Here is an 18,910-nt window from a genome sequence, read left to right as displayed (position 1 = left end):
CTGGAGGAGACTCTTGAGAGTCCCATGGACTGCAAGAAGATCAAACCTCTCCATTCTGAAGGAAATCAGCCCTGAGTGCTCACTGGAAGGACAGATCCTGAAGCTGAGGCTCTAAGACTTTGGCCACCTCATGAGAAGAGAAGACTCCCTGGAAAAGACCCTGATGTTGGGAAAGATGGAGGGCACAAGGAGAAGCGGACGACAGAGGATGAGATGGTTGGACAGTGTTCTCGAAGCTACCAGCATGAGTTTGACCAAACTGCGGGAGGCAGCGGAAGACAGAAGTGCCTGGCGTGCTCTGGTCCATGGGGTCACGAAGAGTCGGACACGACTAAATGACTAAACAACAACAACTTGTCCTCGCCACCACACGTCCTCCCCTTTCCTGGTGGTGTTTTGTAGGAGAACCAGGCACGATTACCACGACCAGTTGATGGACAAAGGAGGGAATTACCTCTGGCAAAGGCTTGGCTGGCTGGCAGTGCAGACCCCCCACAAACTCAAAATTGGGTAGAAAAGGCCGTGGGAATTCAAAGTCCCAGTAGGTGCGAATCAACCAGATCTCTGCTTTCCCCATCACTTCACATAATGTTGTGGGTCTCCCTGTTGAGTGAGAAAAAGGAAGGGGGTTAAATTCAGCTCAACTCTTCTTCCCAGATTCAACCGCTTTGGCAAACTTGCTTCCAGAAATACTGTGGTTCAGACATTACATTTCAGCAGTGTAAGGTGCACCTGAAAAAAGAAGACAATAAATGTGAACCACAACAGGGGACTGAGCTTGCAGAAATGCATGTACTGCACATGCTTTCTTGTTAGGATTGGCTTTGGCTCCTTCCTGGATACTCTTTCAGAGGCACACCCAAGCTCACAGTTGAGTAATAGTTGAAAGAACCCATTGCTTCAAAGTCAGTGTTGATAGCTGAAGGCACATCACTGTTGCTTCCAATCTGCTTAGATCAGCTTTCCCCAACTTGGCTCCTTCCTGAAGTTTTGGACTACAGAGACCATCAGCCTCGGCCAGCATGTCTGCACTGACTGGGGCTGATGGGAATTGTAGTCCAAAACCTCTGGAGGGAACCAGGCTGAGGGAGACTGGCTGAAGCTGCATTTCTCGGGGTTTTTGAGACCTTATGGGCAAATTCTCAGTGACCCACTAGGAAAGAGTTTGGAATGAACCATCTTGAATATTTTTTTTAAGAAAAAGGAAGGAATAAGAAACACCTAATACAGTGGTAGCTCAGGTTACATACGCTTCATGTTACATTCTCCACTAAGCTCCGCTAACCTCGGGTTAACAACTTTGCTTCAGGATGAGAACAGAATCGTGCTCCGGCGGCGCGGCAGCAGCAGGAGACCCCATTAGCTAAAGTGGTGCTTCAGGTTAAGAACAGTTTCAGGTTAAGAACGGACCTCCGGTCAAAAAATATATGACAATAACAACAAGAGATGTGGAAAAATAATAAGAAAGGACTGGATAGTACTGTGAACATCATAAGGTTAGATTTGTGGACATTAAAACAGCAGTAAGAAGCAAGAAGTTGATTGGATCCCTTCGGAACTTGAAATATGGGTACCCCCAACAAAAATTTAAAATTCGGCTGTGTAATTTGGAATTTATGTAATTTGGTTTGAGTTGATGTGATTGGTCGGTTAATAAAAAATTATTCATAAAAAAAGAAAGAACGGACCTCCGGAACAAATTAAGTACTTAATCCGAGGTACCACTGTATTGAAAAGGAAACACAATGTTTATTTTTCAGGAAGGCTCACTTCCTGCTCACAGGTTATTCCTATATATCTCACATAGTTGTTGTCTTCCACTGCCCCAATTCTGTCATATTTCTCCCATTCTTCCACTGCCAAAAACATTGCCAGTGTCCACTTGGTCCATTTAGCCCAGCCTGGTGTTTGCAGCAGTGGCTGGGCAGATCTGCTTCTAGCAAGTTTCCAAGCTGGGCTTGAAGGCAATGCCTCTCTGCTTCCCTCTCTCCTTTCCCAGCACCTGGTGCTCAGGGATATATACTGTACCACCTTCAAACATCTGGTTGTTCGTTGAGGAGGGCTGAGTTAGCCTTCACATCTCTTGGGTTACACTTTTTAAAATGCACCCCTCAAGAGTCCAGTATCTCGGTTGGCAGGTGTCAGGAGCCGATCGGCAATAAATCACACGGCGTCAGTAAAGTTAACTCTTTATTCAAGGAAACAGGGTCGGCTCAGGAGGCCAGGCCTACTGAGGACAGCAACTCTTCCCGGTAGATCTTGCCCCTGTGAGGCCGTTCCCTTCTGTGTGTCCCCACCTTCCCAGCAGCTCCCTAAGTCTCCTTGGGAGGGGAGCTGGTCACAGCAGGAGGGGGAGACCCCCTGGTTTCTTCAGCAGCCTGCCTCATCTCTGCTTCATGGTCGTCCTCTTCTCCAGCCTCCACTTCTGCCTCTGAGTCTGAACTGCTCTCTTCCACAGCCTCTTCCTGCTCACTAAACCCTGTTGTCTCTTCAGCTTCCAATACCACCTCCTCCCGGTCTGCTCCCTCTAACCATTCCCTATCTTCCCATCCCACCCCCTGGGCTCTTCTTCCTTTGGGGTTTCCCCAGCTGGTGCCTCCCACTACTCTGCGTCCAGCCATTCCATGACACCAGCCTCAGCTTCCACTTTATCACATTAACAGGAAACCAGAACTATGCTGGGCGCACAGCCCACTTGCTGCCACTTGGCTCCTCCCCTGCTGCTGCTAGCAAGTAAACAAACCCGGAAGGGGATGGCTCAGTGCTACTGGGATCGCAAGCCAGCCTCAAACTGCTGCTTGTTAGTATGCAACAACAGCAGCAAGAATACTTATCGCGAAGTATTGGAAGACACAAGATTTACCCATCCAGGAAGAATGGCAGATGAAGTTGATGGACTATATGGAATTGGCGGAAATGACTGGCAGAATCCGAGACTAGGGAGAAGAATCGGTGGAAGAAGACTGGAAAAAGTTCGAAGATTATTTACAGAAACACTGTAAAATTAATGAATGTTAGAAAAATGTTGGAATGAAGTTATATGGCTTTAGTAGAAATGTTATAAGGAATTAAGTATAAATAGATTAATAGAGTGTTAAAGGGAAAAATAAGGTTAGAATGTGTTAAGATAATTATAGGATAGAAAACAGAGGAAGATGGAAAGGAATTGCTGAAACAATTAATAGAAGTGGAATACAAAAAGGGAGGTGTGAGGAGGTCGTGGAAATAAGTGAATGAAAGATAAGATATTGAAATTGGATTGTGTTTTAAATGGTTTTTGTTTTGCTTTGTTAGTTGTTTGTGTTAGTGTTTTGTAGTGTTTTTTGTATTGTATTGTATTGTTGTATTGTTTTTTTGGTTTTCTGTAGTGTTGTGTTTAAACTGTTGAAAAACTAATAAATATTATTTCAAAAAAACAAACAAACTGCTGCTTGTTACTGGTTTTATGACTCCTGGCTTGTTTAAAGTCAAATGAGATGAGCCACTGTTGCTCATGCCATGCATATTTCTCTGTCCCGTTATCATCTGTGGTCAAACAGGTTTTGCAATCTTTTCCTGCGTACTTCAAAGCCCCACAAATCAACAGCAAACAAGAGCAGCACCCTGTTGGCCTTAGATGATACCATTTTCAACTTTTCGGGGTGGAAGCATCAGAAGATAGGAAGCTGCCTTGGTCCATCTCGCTCAATTCTGTCTACACTGACTGGCAAGGGCTGTCCAGGGGTCTCTCTCACAGCTACCTGGAGATGCTGAGAACTTTCTGCATGCAAACCTGATGTTCTGCCACTGAGTCACAGCCTGCCTCAGAGCATCTGAGTGTAACTTTGGATAAATAAAACCCTGGCCCCTCTGAAGAACAAAAACCCTACAGGTTGCCTAAGGTAAAGGTAAAGGGACCCCTGACCATTAGGTCCAGTCGTGACCAACTCTGGGGTTGTGGCGCTCATCTCGCTTTATTGGCCGAGGGAGCCAGCGTACAGCTTCCGGGTCATGTGGCCAGCATGACTAAGCCGCTCCTGGAGAACCAGAGCAGCGCACGGAAACGGCGTTTACCTTCCCGCCGGAGCGGTACCTATTTATCTACTTGCACTTTGACGTGCTTTCAAACTGCTAGGTTGGCAGAAGCAGGGACTGAGCAACGGGAGCTCACCCCGTCTCGGGGATTCGAACCGCCGACCTTCTGATCGGCAAGTCCTAGGCTCTGTGGTTTAACCCACAGCGCCACCCGCATTCCGTAAAGTTTGCCTACACTTACCTAAAATCTCGCTGTAATATCGATCCCACTCACTTGCCAAGGAATACAGGAAAAATCCATTGCTGAAAGCATAGAAGAGGACATTTTTCATCCTCTCAACAAAACTCATCCTGTCACTCATCCCTCCAGTGCTGGCACCGACATAGGAAGGAGGAGCAGGGAGCTGTCCACAGAGTCTCTCCATACTGTTGCCATCTGAAAACCGCAACGTGTACAGAAAGGGGATTCCGAGCAACTCGGCCAGCAGGTCACCGCAAGGTGTCACTGGGTCCGAGATGAGGACGCTAAAGTTCTCCTCCCTCAGCTTCGCTATCCGCGTCTCATTGTGGAAAATGCTGTTGCAGACCTGTTTGAACACTTCTTCGAAGGAAGCAACTAATTCTCTCATCTTCTGCATAGCTTTCCAAAAGGGGAGCGTGGGCAACTCGTACGTCGCTACATCCAGGTATTTCTCCAGAACAGCTGAGACCTCCTCTTTGGTGAAGGTCACGGGCAGGACCTCAATGTGGTAAGAGGAAGACGATGCCTCTTTCGGATCGATGAAGTAAGAGGCTGAGGGTATCAACACCGTCACTGAGTGGCCCCTCAAGGCCAGCTCATTGAGCATCATCTTTATGTTAATCCAGTGGCTGCCATCTGTGGGCCAGACAAGAACTTTCCCACCAGAACTGGTGCCCCAACAGCACAGCTGTAGCCAGAAGAGGATGAGAAGCATCTTCCCCTGCATAGCGGCAAGCAGAAACGTTTCCCCAGCAGAGGTACAATGACCCCAAGCTGATGATTGCACAATTAAATAATGAGTCTATTTGCCCAGCCCTAAGCGGAGCAAAGATCCTTTATGTGGCCAGTATCAATGGCATGTAACAAATCCCGGAATGGACTGCTTCAATACAGTACCTTGGCTCTCGAATTTAATCCATTCCGGGAGGCCATTCGACTCCCAAAATGGTTCCAGAACCAAGGCACGGCTTCCGATTGGCCACAGGAGCCATGGAAGCCACACTGGACATTTGGCTTCCGAAAAACGTTTGAAAATCGGAACAATCACTTTCGGTTTTCGATCGTTCAGGAGCCAAAACGTTTGAGTTTAAAGGCATTCGACTTCTGAGGTTCCACTGTATAGGCTGTTCAAAAAGATAACGTCAAGTCACTCGCTCTACTAGATTCTTCATGTAATATAGAGCTCGTTTCTGAAGCTACGCTCCCATTCACAAAAGGCAGGAAATAGAATGGAAACTTCATAACATTTATCACCCTCTCTTCATTAATAAATAATAATATTTTTTTAAAATTTATACCCCGCCCTTCCCGGTTCAGAAAACCAGGCTCAGAGCAGCTAACAACAAATTTAAAACGCTTAATTGATGCCACAAAAAACAGCATAAAATACAGTATAAAACGTGAACAATAAAATTCAGAATTCAAAAATCAATTTAGGGGGGAAATCCATCCAATAAACATTAGATGATCACCAGGGCTAGCTGGCTAAATTAGTCCTATTTGGGCCAGCGAGGAGACCTGGGGAGAATTAGCTGTCGGATCCCAGAGCGGGTAATCTTCATAAAAAGGGGAGGGGGAGGCAAGGAAGGGGAATAAAAGATCAGGCTAAGTTCAAATTGAAAGCCAGGCGGAATAGCTCTGTCTTACAGGCCCTGCGGAAGGAAGTTAAATCCTGCAGGGCCCTGGTCTCATGGGACAGAGCATTCCACCAGGTCGGAGCCATCACTGAGAAGGCCCTGGCCCTGGTGGAGGATAATCCGACTTCCTTATGGCCCGGGACCTCTAAACTATGATTATTCATGGACCTTAAGGTCCTCTGTGAGGCATACCAGGAGAGGCGGTCCCATTGCTGCACTGCTGCAGGCAGTCTCAGAGTGGAGAACAATACTTAAAACTGAACCGATACAATAAGACACAGCTAAATATATCAGGGAAGATAGACTAAAGGATTCCACCCAAGGCCTGATACCACCAAAGTTGTGACGTTTTGCTACGGGAAAGGCAAACCTGCCAATGCAGGAGAATTCCTTTCCAGCCCTTCAGCAGCGACCTTGACGTAGCAGCGCCCACGTACCAGCGGAGAAAAGGTTAACCTGCAAAAGAAGTCTTAACTGAGGGTGGGTAGGGTGGGAGAAGCTCTGGAGCCAACTGACAATTCCCAGGTAAGGTCCTCCCCCTATTGTGTGGGCAGGTAGTCCCTCCCCCTACCTGGCTCGATCACCTTGGCAACGCCTCCCTGGGCGGGATTGGGCAACTGGCTGAGTTAGGCGGAGACCTTCAGGTATCCCACCTGGGGGGAGGCGAAGCCAAGCCTGTGCCAATGGTGCCACATAGGGTCCAGGGGGCTGCGCGCGACCACGCAAACGGTGCCCCCCCTTTAATGTGGGGAGCGGTAATTGTGGAATGCTCTGCCCAGGAAGTGGCACTGTGGGTTAAACCACAGAGCCTAGGACTTGCCGATCAGAAGGTCAGCGGTTCGAATCCCCGTGACGGGGTGAGCTCCCGTTGCTCGGTCCCTGCTCCTGCCAACCTAGCAGTTCAAAAGCACGTCAAAGTGCAAGTAGATAAATAGGTACCACTCCGGCGGGAAGGTAAACGGTGTTTCCATGCGCTGCTCTAGTTCGCCAGAAGTGGCTTAGTCATGCTGGCCACATGACCCGGAAGCTGTACGCCGGCTCCCTCGGCCAATAAAGCGAGATGAGCACTGCAACCCCAGAGTCGAGCACGACTGGACCTAATGGTCAGGGGTCCCTTTACCTTTACCTGCCCAGGAAGGCAAGCCTAACACCATCACTATCCCTGCTTGATTCCCTAAATCCTCATTCCATCTCCCCCTTCCACTCCAGTACTGGAGCAAGACTGTGTGAAGGACCAGGCAAAATAGAGAGTGAAGCAATACAACAGACATGTCTCCATGCATCAGACCTTACTGGTACGGATGTAAAAAATACAGTAACCGAAACTCGGAGCAGGATCTTACCTAGAACATCGCTATAGAACTGATGCCAGTCTCCATAGAGAACTTGATGGTAGAGGAAATCATTTGAGAGGTAGAAGAGCATGTTTTGGAGTCGCTCCATGAAGGACATCCTGTCTGTTAGCGCCTTCATGCTTGCAGGCACATAGGATGGAGGGGCTGGCAATCCTCCACAAAGACGCTCCACTGTGTTTGCCACAGAGAATCGATAGGTGTATATAAATGGAATCCGGAGTTTCTGAGCCAACAGTTCTCCACAAGGATAGAGTGGGTCTGCAAGGAGAACATCGAATCCAGCTGATTCCATCTTCTTCAGCAGTTTCTCATTCATCACAGCCATCTGACAGAAAGTTTTCTGCCGATGCATTGTCACAGTTACGATGTCAGACAACTTGTTGAAAAACTCCCAGTAAGATAGTTCATGAGCATCATACGTCATAAAATATACTAAGTTCTGCAGCAGATCTTCCATCTCTGCCCTTGAGAATGGAGCGGATATCACTTCTATCTGGAAAGGAGAAGGTTCACTGGGGTCAATTTTCCGGAAGAATGAAGGCAGGAGCACAGTCACTCGGTGGCCTCTGGCTGTGAGCTCATTCGTGATGAATTCCATATTGATCCAGTGGCTGTCGTCTGCCGGCCAGATGAGGACATTCCCACTGGAGGCTGAGTCCCAAAAGAACACCCAAACCACGGAAGACACCAGCAGCCATTTTGCAGCCATTGCGTCCTGGCTTTCCCACGGTTGATTCACAGAGCTCCAAGGTGGTTGTGACAGACTTGGGCTTATGCAGGGCACTCCTCTAATCTGTGCCTCTCCTTCCTGTTTCACCTTTGCCGTACTTTGGCACAGAGTTCGTCAAAGCAAAGGTGGTTTTCTGCTACAGCAAAATCCTGTTACATAGCATGATCCTGTCGAAACGTGGGTTCATGATTGTTACTCCGCCTAGTTACGAAACAGCCTCTCTGTTCAATATACACTTTTGTTTGTCTTACTAGGAATTACTCTCAGGTAACCTCTCTATGGGGACGCGGGTGGCGCTGTGGGTTAAACATCAGAGCCTAGGACTTGCTGATCAGAAGGTTGGCGGTTCGAATCCCCGTGACAGGGTGAGCTCCTGTTGCTCGGTCCCTGCTCCTGCCAACCTAGCAGTTCAAAAGCACGTCAAAGTGCAAGTAGATAAATAGGTACCGCTCCGGCGGGAAGGTAAGCAGCGTTTCTGTGCGCTGCTCTGGTTCACCAGAAGTGGCTTAGTCATGCTGGCCACATGACCTGGAAGCTGTACGCCGGCTCCCTCGGCCAGTAAAGCAAGATGAGCACCGCAACCCCAGAGTTGGCCACGACTGGACCTAATGGTCAGGGGTCCTTTACCTTAACCTCTCTATGTGGTCCATAATATTCTCACACAAAACCTGAAGCAAATGAAATGGTTTTCCTATAAGCACAGAATTGGAGAAACTTTTTTTGCTTGTGGGACCATAGTTTCTTCTGGTCAACTGTGAACAGTGGCAGATTGAGGGCAGCGTGACCAGTTTCCCAGCACTGGTCACCATGCCACAGGGGGCATCACAGGGCTTTGCAGCTATGGCGTAGTGCACATGCAGATGGAAGGCTGGAGGTTGTGATGGATTTTGGCCTCTCGCAGGACGCCGCTGAAATTTGAAAGACCAAAGTCCACACCTACCATAAACATCAGCCTCAAATTCAAAGGTACCTGCCATTTTCAAAGAAAATAGTTGATATTTAACAAAGTCCTGCCAGAGCAGACTCACTGATATTAAAGAATCTAAGGTAGTCCGTCATGTCCATTACGCTCAATAGGTCTACTCTGAGTAGGGCTAGGTCTAAAAATCTCTGGCAACCCAATATCCTTTGTTGCTGAGGTGCTAGGGCCATTCCCAGTGGATCTGATGACCTCTAAAGCCTACAATTAGACACATAGAGAGTGTTTCTTGCATACACAGGTGGGGAGATGCATGTCAAGACAGAGTAAAGATGGCTATTGGCCAAGACGACATTCTCCTGCAGTTTCGTGCAGCAGATAAGGATGTATTCTCTGTGGTGCTAGTGGTTAAATGAATCAGTGTCAACTGCTAAGGGATGCTGTGCAAGGAACAAGATTATGTGGGTAGTCGGTTTCACAAGTCTTGTATTGTCTCCAGTTAGTTACATCAATAGGGCTAGGGGTTGTTGTTTAGTCATTTAGCCATGTCCAACTCTTCGTGACCCCATGGACCAGAGCACACCAGACACTTCTGTCTTCCACTGCCTCCCGCAGTTTGGTCAAACTCATGCTGGTAGCTTTGAGAACACTGTCCCACCATCTCGTCCTCTGTCGTCCCCTTCTCCTTGGGCCCTCCATCTTTCCCAACATCAGGGTCTTTTCCAGGGAGTCTTCTCTTCTCATGAGGTGGCCAAAGTATTGGAGCCTCAGCTTCAGGATCTGTCCTTCCAGAGAGCACTCAGGGCTGACCTCCTTAAGAGCTAGGGGTAGGGGTAGTCTTGGGTGAAGAAATGTCAAGGGTAAGGATTCACTCCTGCTCTCAGAGAACCTAAGCCTCCCTCACCTGGGGTGATGCCTCTGCCAGAGCAGTGGCAGGCTGCCCCCCAAGACCTGTAAAGATGAGCAGGTCCTCAGGCAATGGGAGGTTGCTCACTGCTGGGCTGTCAAGTACAGGAAAATCCTGGCTGGCTCATAACAGCACCCCTCTTTCTACCTTGTCCTGAGCTTAGCACCTTCCAACTCAGGCTAGGTGTCTTTCCTCCTCCTGTCCACAGCAGCACCTCCTGTGTTCTTATACGCTCCACCTCCTGTGCCTCATCAGACCACTGAAAATGGTCCTGACTTCACCAGTCTACCATTCCCCCTCACCCCATCAGAGTGCTTTGTGGATCCAGCCAGCAGCTAGGCCATAGCTGTCAACTTTCAGATTTGAAAATAAGGGATCAGCAGCCTCAAAAATAAGGGATCAGCAGCCTCACCTGTCCCGGGGACAGTCTACGGGATATCTAACAATCCGGGATAGCAGCGGGAAGCAGCGGGAAACGGCGCTGGAATAACGGAATTTCCCACAAAAAAAGGGAAGGTTGACAGCTATGAGCTAGGCAGGATCGCCGTAGGGGGTTGCAGAAGCAGGTGGGGATGTTTGACAGTCTCATTTGGTCCAAGTGGACCAAACCAATTCCCACTTTCACAAACCACCGCACAGAATGGAACAGAACAGCTAGAGTCAGTTATCGCACCTCTCAGAATTTCATCGTGTAGTTTTTGGCTCAAGCAAGGCATAAAATACTTGTTTTTAAATTGTAGCCCAAAATGTGGACAACGGATACAGGAAATATAAACAGACGTTATATGAAATATGGTAACAACGTGCATCTCTGCTTGCATTTTAGTGTGATATACCCACAAATTAGCAAAAAAGAATAACTTACATTTCTGCATTGTTCTTCTACAAAGTGGGGATGCAGAGTTCAATCATAGCATCAGAAAGAGATGTACAGGTAAGGGGAGCTGAAACACCTCTTTCCCTTACACGAGCTTCATACCCCATGCTCAGTTGCCTAAATTCTGCTTTCCCTGCCATCTCCCACCTCAATACTGGAGCTGGACTGGGTGATGGACCAGGCAAAAAAGAGGAAAACCACAGCACAGAAATGTGTATGTGAAACAACACTTTTTGATGTTGATGTCAAAAATACAATGACCCGAACGAGGAGCGAGCTCTTACCTAGAACACCACTATAGAACTCATCCCAGCCTTTATATTGAACGTGCCGGAATAAGAAATCTTGGAAGAGGTAAAAGAGCATGTTTCGGACCCGCTCTGTGAAGGACATCCTGTCTGTTAGTTCCCCTGTGCTAGCAGGCACATAGGATGGAGGAGCTGGCATACATCCACATAGACGCTCCACTGTGTTTCCAAAAGAGAATCGATAGGTGTATATAAATGGAATCCGGAGCTTCTGAGCCAAGAGTTCTGCACAAGGAATGAGTGGATCTGCAAGCAGAACGTCGAAACCAGCTGATTCCAACTTCTCCAGCAGTTTCTCATTTGTCACAGCTATATGACAGACAGTTTTGTATCGACCCATCACGTGTGTTACTAAGGCATTCAACTTGCTGAAAAATTCCCAGGAAGAAAGTTCTCGGATCCCATAAGTGCATAGATGTATGTAGTCCTGCAGGAGACCTTCCATCTCTGCCTTTGAGAACGGAGCAGAAATCACTTCTATCGGGAAAGGGGAAGGTTCACTGGGGTCAATTATCCGGAAGAATGAAGGCAGGAGCACAGTCACTCGGTGGCCTCTGTCTGTGAGCTCATTCATGATGAATTTCAAATTGATCCAGTGGCTGTCGTCTGCCGGCCAGATGAGGACATTCCCACTGGAGGCTGAGTCCCAAAACAACACCCAAACCACGGAAAACACCAGCAGCCATTTTGCTGCCATTGCGTCCTGGCTTTCCTCCACTAGATTCAGGGTGATCAAAGGTTACTGTGACAGGCTGGGCTTGTTCAGAGCACTCCTGAATTTCACTGCTCTCCACCCTGCTTAAACTTTGCCGTTCTTTGGCACAGAGACTTTCCAAGAAAGGTTCTCTGCCGCAGGAAAAGCCTGCTGGGGATAACATAGCATAGTTCTTTCGAAATCCGGACTCCTCCTACAGCAAGTAACAAAACAGGTTCTCTGCTCAGTGGACAAGTTTGTTTATTTCTCCAGGAATAACTCTGAATGAGTCATCCAATGGCTTCAGCTGAACTCTCCATATGGCCCATAATATTCACACCTAGAGCTCAAAGCATATGAAATTGTTTGCCTGTAACTCAGGAGTGGAGAAACCGCAATATTTAAGACATAATATTGACATGGCGGCAAGGGGGAAGTTGTGGCAAGTAGATATGAAATTTACTGCCTGTTACACATTAAAGGAAAACTATTTGGAAATGATATACAGATGGTATTTAACACCTAATAAACTGGCTGAGATGTACAAGACTGTATCAAGTAAATGTTGGAAATGCAAACAGTCCAAAGGGTTATTTTTTTTCATACGTGGTGGACTTGTAAAAAAGCAACAGGCTTTTGGGAAATAATACACAATGATACACAATTTTACGTTATAGTTGTAGCGCCCCCTGCAGTGCTCCTGAGGCTCCGCACCCAGCCCCATATCCACCTCTGAGCAACCATGGTGTTGTAAACAAAAATTGCGCATTCCTATCACAATGGTCAGCCTAGCAGAGGTCCTGGCATGTCCATGCTATCTCAACATCTGCTGTTCGTGGGAGACAGCTCTGTGGGTTGGGTCAGGCCCCTGCTGCACCACTGATCACAGCAGCGGGATAACTGTATCATCTTCTTTTTCATTCCATCACTGTGTTGTTAGCAGTGGCGTAGCGTGGGGGGTGCAAGGGGGGCCGGCCGCACCAGGCGCAACATCTGGGGGGGGGCACGCTCGCTGCCTCTGGAGTCGCCGAAGAGCCTCGGGCGCAGGCTGTAGCAGAGCCGCATGTCTCGCGGAACCGACGAGCTGTGCGCACGTCCGGGCTGAAGACGTCCGGCAGGCAGCGGCTCTCAGCGCTCACCGCGGTCCCCGCGCGTCAGGGCCGCGGAGGACGCGCCAGGCAACCCCTCCTCACAGCCCCGCCTCCGCCGCTGCTGCTGCTGCAGCTGCTGGGCCATGTTGCATTTTCCTCGCTTCTCTGCCCCCCTCCTCCTCCGGGAAAGCGGCGTCGTTTGGGCGGCAGCGCCAGCGACAACTCGCCTCAGATCACCTGACGCGGCAGGTTAGGGGTTAGTGGGGGCGCAAATTACTTGCCTTGCCCCGGGTTAGGGGGCGCAAATTACTTGCGTTGCCCCGGGTGCTGACAACTCACGCTACGCCGCTGGTTGTTAGAACTGGAAAATAAATAGCTGACTGCAGCAGAATAGTGATAAGAAGCTCAGGGAATGTGGGGTCAAGGGGCCATACAACGTATGCCAACTGCAACAGGAATTAATTCTGCTGATAAGATAACAATCCTCAGATTTGCACAGGAGCCAATGGGAGTTGAAGAAACCCTGCAAAGTGCAGGATGGAGCCCAAGATACACACACCCAACTTTTTGGAGGCCTGTTCACAAGCCATCAGGAATGGTTATATAAACTGTTGTCCCCACTGCAAAGCAGATCAAGTAAACACCAGACCATTTGAAACAAAGCCTGCATGTGAACTGCAGTGTCAAATTCCTGTGTGTGTAATTTGCTTACGGAACCTGAGCTTCGGCTATTTGTAAAAATAATCTAATTACCAGAAAGCATGGGGGTCAAGGGGGTTGTGATGTAAGCAAATCTCCAGGCACAAAGAAATCTTTGTACCTGCTGAGATATTGAGATGGCTCATACTGTCTTTTATTCCCTTATAAAAAAAAAAAGGTGTTAGGTAAGTCTGCCATATGAAGTGTGTTCAGAACATAATAGAACATACAGTTTAGGGGCATTTTCATTTAGCCCTCCCTCTATTGTTGCAGATTTGCAAAGAAGAAATGAAGCCAAGGTGTTGAGATCTGGCAAAAGAATTTCCCTGACAGATGCTGAATGTTATAGATAGGTAGCCGTGTTGGTCTGCCATAGTCAAAATAAAAAGTTAAAAGAGTTAAAACAGTACAACGCATCATCAGAGATCTACAACCTCTCCTGGACAATGACAGTTCTCTTTCTCAAGCTCTGGGAGGAAGACCTTTCATTGCCTACAGACAGCCACCCAATCTTAAACAACTCCTAACCCACAATAATACTACAACCAGACTTAACACGGACACTGGCACCAGAGCCTGCAATAAACCCAGATGCCAACTTTGCTGCCACATACACCCGGACAACACCATTACTGGCCCCAACAACATCACACATACCATCTCGGGACTATTTAATTGCTCATCGTCTAACATTGTGTATGCCATCAAATGCCAACAGTGTCCTTCAGCTCTCTATATTGGACAAACAGGCCAAACCCTACGCCAAAGAATAAACGGACATAAATCTGACATCAAGAATCACAAAACAGAGAAACCAGTAGGAGAACACTTCAGTCTCCCAGGACATTCTATACAAGATCTCAAAGTAGCTGTTTTACTACAAAGGAATTTCAGAAATAGACTGGAAAGAGAAGCTGCTGAATTGCAACTCATTACCAAACTTAAAACCATGGAGAGACCTGGTCTGAACAGAGACATTGGATTCTTATCTCATTATACATGACTAAGCCATTTTTCACCTTCTCACCCCTTGCCTTTTCCTGTAAGACCTATTGCAGTCGTTAAGAGTCGTCAACAGGCTCATCTCAGCTATCTGCCAATCTCCCATTCCCACCACCCTTCTGAGTAATACCCCTCCCCACCTTTTCTCTTTATAGAAGGATCTGGCAACTTCTGTTTCAGTGTATCTGAAGAAGTGTGCATGCACACGAAAGCTCATACCAAGAACTAACTTACTTGGTCTTTAAGATGCTGAATGGATAAAGTGTTGACCTCAGGCCAGGAAGTCTCGGTTCCAAATCCTCATTCACACATGAAGCAAACTGAGGAGCCTAAATGCCACTCCAGTCTGTTGGTTTTGTATAAGAACCAGAACATGCGCATCTACCCTCACATTGTTGGGGGGGTGGAAATAATAATCTACAAACGCCCACCCCACAAAATACAAAAAAAAAGGTTAAGACTTAACTGAGTTAAGATAGGAGGGACATAGATCCTCTTAAACTGGCCTATGGGGTGTCCCCCAAAAAGCCAAAAAGTGACTCTGAGGAATCAGAGCATGCCATAATGATTATGTTTAGTGTCCTAACTCCCTCCCCCTTCTGTCAGGGAACTGCCATCAGAGGCAAGAGGAAAGGTAAGACGCTCCAATGATGCAGGGGAGGGAACTAGCAAGGAGAGAGAGAGAGCTTCCGCTGGGGAAGGAAATCCAGGGGACACCAGGGAGAAAGGGGAGGCTGAGAGTACTGCGGAGGGGAGGCTCCGAGACTCTTCCAGTGAAATCAGCGGAGAGAGCACAGGACCTCCGCTTGGCACGCCCACGCTGCGCAGAAGGCTTCCGCGCAGAGAATCTAGGAGGAGACTTGGCGTCAAAGAATTTCTATGTTGGAGGAAGTTTAGGAGATGCCCACTCACGGATTCTGCCAGTGACTAAGACAGTTGCGTTGTAAGGGCTGTCAAACCAGGGAAAGGTTTAGCTATACGACCAGCTTGGAGCAGTTTGCAGTTTACGCACAAGCAACCCCAATTCCCATTACACCTTCTTTCCTAACCTTTATGATCAAGGAGAAAAGGCCCTGAAACGTGTGTGTGATTTCTAGTTTTAATAGAAAGTTAGATTAGCCTCAACCAGAGCCAGGGTCTTTTCAACACTGGCCCCGGCCTGGTGGAACGCTCTGCCTCATGAGACCAGGGCCCTGCAGGATCTGATTTCCTTCCGCAGGGCCTGTAAGACAGAGTTGTTCCGCCTGGCCTTTGGCTTGGAGCCAGTTTGATTCCCTCCCCCTCTTTCCTTTTTCTTTTCCTTTCTCCTCCTGCGATGAGGTTTCAATATTTTAATGTTGTATTTTAATCTTGTTTTTAAGTTGTATTCATTCAACTTGTTTTTATTATTGCTTGTTAGGTGCCCTGAGCCTGGCCTTGGCTGGGGAGGGCGGGGTATACATAAAAATTATTATTATTAATAATAATAATAATAATAATCTGCACATCTTCTTGATCAGCTGCTGGCAACAACTCTTGGCACCACCTAAGGTATCAGGAAGGACGTCAAGGGAAGTAGGGAACTCCAGCAGAGCTATGAGGAATCTGCAGCTTCTAGGGTTGGGGTGAGGGAAGGGTGGTCTTCCAGAAGTTGCTGACTTGTAACTCCTATCATCACTGACCACTGGGCATGCTGGCTAGGCAAGGGCTGATGCGACTTGCAATCCAGCAACTTTTGGACTCCACAGATCCACCCCCCTCTGCACGCTAGAGCTACTCCTCACACTTTGGGCTCTTTGAGCCCGTTGAAAGCAAAGCAACAGTGAAATCTTAAACATGTCTGTTCAGAAGTAAGCTCTGCTGGATTCAAGGGGGTATATGATCAGGTAGGTGGAGTGAAGGGGACGCAGGTGGCGCTGTGGGTTAAACCACAGAGCCTAGGACTTGCTGATCAGAAGGTAGGTGGTTTGAATCCCCACAACGGGGTGAGCTCCCGTTGCTCGGCCCCTGCTCCTGCCAACCTAGCAGTTCGAAAGCACGTCAAAGTGCAATTAGATAAATAGGTACCACTCCAGCGGGAAAGTAATCGGCGTTTCCCTGCGCTGCTCTGGTTTCGCCAGAAGCAGCTTAGTCATGCTGGCCACATGACCCGGAAGCTGCACGCCGGCTCCTTCGGCCAGTAAAGCGAGATGAGCGCCGCAACCCCAGAGTCGGACACGACTGGACCTAATGGTCAGGGGTCCCTTTACCTTTACCTTAGATGGAGTGAGGGTTGCTGCGGAATTTGAAAAGATATATACTGTATAGAGACAAGGGATTTGGAAGGTAGTCAGGGTGTGGGGTGACAGGAAAAGGGTGGCTTTAGCGAGGTGTGCTGGGAAAAAGAAGAAGAAGGGGAAAGATGAAAGACTGGGCTCCATCTTGGGAAGGCTCTCTGAAGGCAGGGGCGTAGGAAGGGGGGCGGGTCGCCCCAGTGCCACCATGGAGGGGGGTTGACAAATTATCAAGGAACAATTACTGCCCTACTAGGGCAGTTCATAACAAACATTTTTGAAAATGCCTGCTCCAAAGGTCTTATCTTACTACACTAGGGATTATATAGCTATATATGTTTACTTGGCTGTTTTCCTATGTCTTGAAGGCTGAAATTTCAGTTCAGTGGAGCTGGGTCAAGATATTAACTGATAGGTTTATTTTGTTTTGGTAAACCACTTTGCAGGTTTTTTAAAATAAATTTTATTAAAGAAATAAACAATAAATAAAATAACACAAGCCAAAACACAACCCATCCTGTAGATTTAAGTATCTGTTCACAGTCGCCTACTTGTTGTCAGAGGCCCAGAATCCACATTCCTTTGTAAGAAAATATGAAATAACGTAAAACCATTTTTGCAGGCAAATGATAATAATAATAATAAATCAATGGGGGGACAACAGTAAATTATCCACACCGAATACCACCTGACCTTCCTATGCCTCTGTCTGAAGGCTGGCTGGGAGAGATCCCTTTGACTCCAATGCTGCACTGCTGTGGGGAACAAGCCCTGTTTGAGGTGTTGCAATATCTGGAATCCCTCCTAAGGTATTAAGGAGGAACAGAAGTAGAACAGAAGGCAGAGCAACTCAGTGAAGCAATAAAAGAGCAAAGTAGGCGAGATCTGCTACTCCTTCCATTACAGGTGGCCAGGCTACCTGGCTTGGTAGTGTCTACCTCCAACTGATAGTGGCTCCACGAAGCCTCAGGATGAGGCCTTTCCAGTCCTGCAACCTGGGTCCCCCTTTTTATTGGCTATGCCAAGGACTGCTCCAAAAACCCTCTGCATTTTCAGAGCAGCTGCTCTACCAAATAATAGTGCTTTGAGGAGGAGGAGGAGGAGGAGGAGGAGGAGGAGGAGGAGGAGGAGAAACAAAAACAGGCTTACCTAAAACCTGACTGTAATAAGAGTCCCATTCTCCCCAGTAGGTCTGGAAAACATAATCCTGCAGGTGGTAAGATATCAAATTTTTCACCCTTTCCCCAAACGACAATCTGTCCGTGAGCTCAGACAGAGTAGCAGGAACATACGAAGGAGGGGAGGGTATTTTCCCACAGTGTCTCTCCACCGTTGAGGCCGGAGTGAAGCGCAGGGTGTACACAAATGGGACGTCCAATTTCACAGCAATCAGGTCACCACACATTGTCACAGGGTCCACAAGGAGTACGTCGTATCGGCTCTTTGTCAGCCGGGCCATCAGTTCCTGGTTGGCCAACACCCCTTCGCACATTTGCCTGTTCAGCACGACTGCTTTCTCCATCAGTTTCCCCAGCTCTTGGTAGAACCTGTGGAAGGTCAGCGTGGTGGGCATATGGTTGAACCACAACATTATGATGTCCCTGAGAAAGGCTTCGAAGTCGCTCGTTACGAAGGGCACAGGGTAAACCTCAAACGTGGCACCTGATACATCATCGCTGGGTTCGATGGAGATGGCACCTGTAGGAACTAGGATGCTGACATTGTGACCTCTGTGCAGCAGTTCTTGAATGATGACCTTAACGTTGAGCCAATGGCTGGCTTCTGCTGGCCAAATAAGCACATTCCCACAGAAGACGTTTCCTACTAGGGTGACCTGAAGTATTACCAGATGGATTACAACTGCTCTTGCTGAGATGGAGGTCATGATGTGCTTTTGTTGCATAGTTATGTTTTCTTCTTCAATAATTCCCCAACAGAGCAGCGTTATTCAGCATTCCACTTCTCTGGGGAAACCTTCTGTCTCATACTCTCCTTCACTTTTGACCAAAGGTGTTTAACGTTTATAAAGTCTCTAACAGGAATGCTGCTGTTGTTGAAGAAGAAGCTAAAATGACAAAAGGCAGAAGGGTCATTTTTTTCACCTATTCTGCACAACTAAAACCAATGCATATTTCACCCATCTTAATATATACAGTGGTACCTCGGGATGTGAATGGGATCCGT

General features: G+C 47.8%; 1 protein-coding gene across 4 annotated transcripts in view; it reads right to left on the bottom strand.

Moving 5' to 3' along the window:
* LOC310692369 (UDP-glucuronosyltransferase 2A2-like) overlaps window positions 1-18,644 on the bottom strand; it is a 28,266-nt gene extending 9,622 nt beyond the window's left edge. The window contains exons 1-2 of one of the 4 annotated variants that reach the window (XM_083473262.1): window positions 17,876-18,644; window positions 455-603 (exon numbers count right to left, since the gene is read on the bottom strand). In XM_083473262.1, the coding sequence (XP_083329388.1) occupies window positions 455-603; window positions 17,876-18,629 (903 nt within the window). In that variant the 5' untranslated portion in view covers window positions 18,630-18,644. Of the gene's footprint in view, window positions 1-454; window positions 604-4,255; window positions 5,063-7,235; window positions 11,916-17,875 lie in introns of those variants that run through there. The other 3 variants (XM_083473260.1, XM_083473261.1, XM_083473259.1) reach the window with 3 other exon arrangements.
* Window positions 18,645-18,910: the final 266 nt, after the last annotated feature.

Source organism: Podarcis liolepis (assembly GCF_965112155.1).
Source record: "Podarcis liolepis genome assembly, chromosome: 13".
NCBI lineage: Eukaryota > Metazoa > Chordata > Lepidosauria > Squamata > Lacertidae > Podarcis > Podarcis liolepis.
Note: the sequence above shows the minus strand (reverse complement) of the source record. Positions and strands in the feature narration are given on the sequence as shown.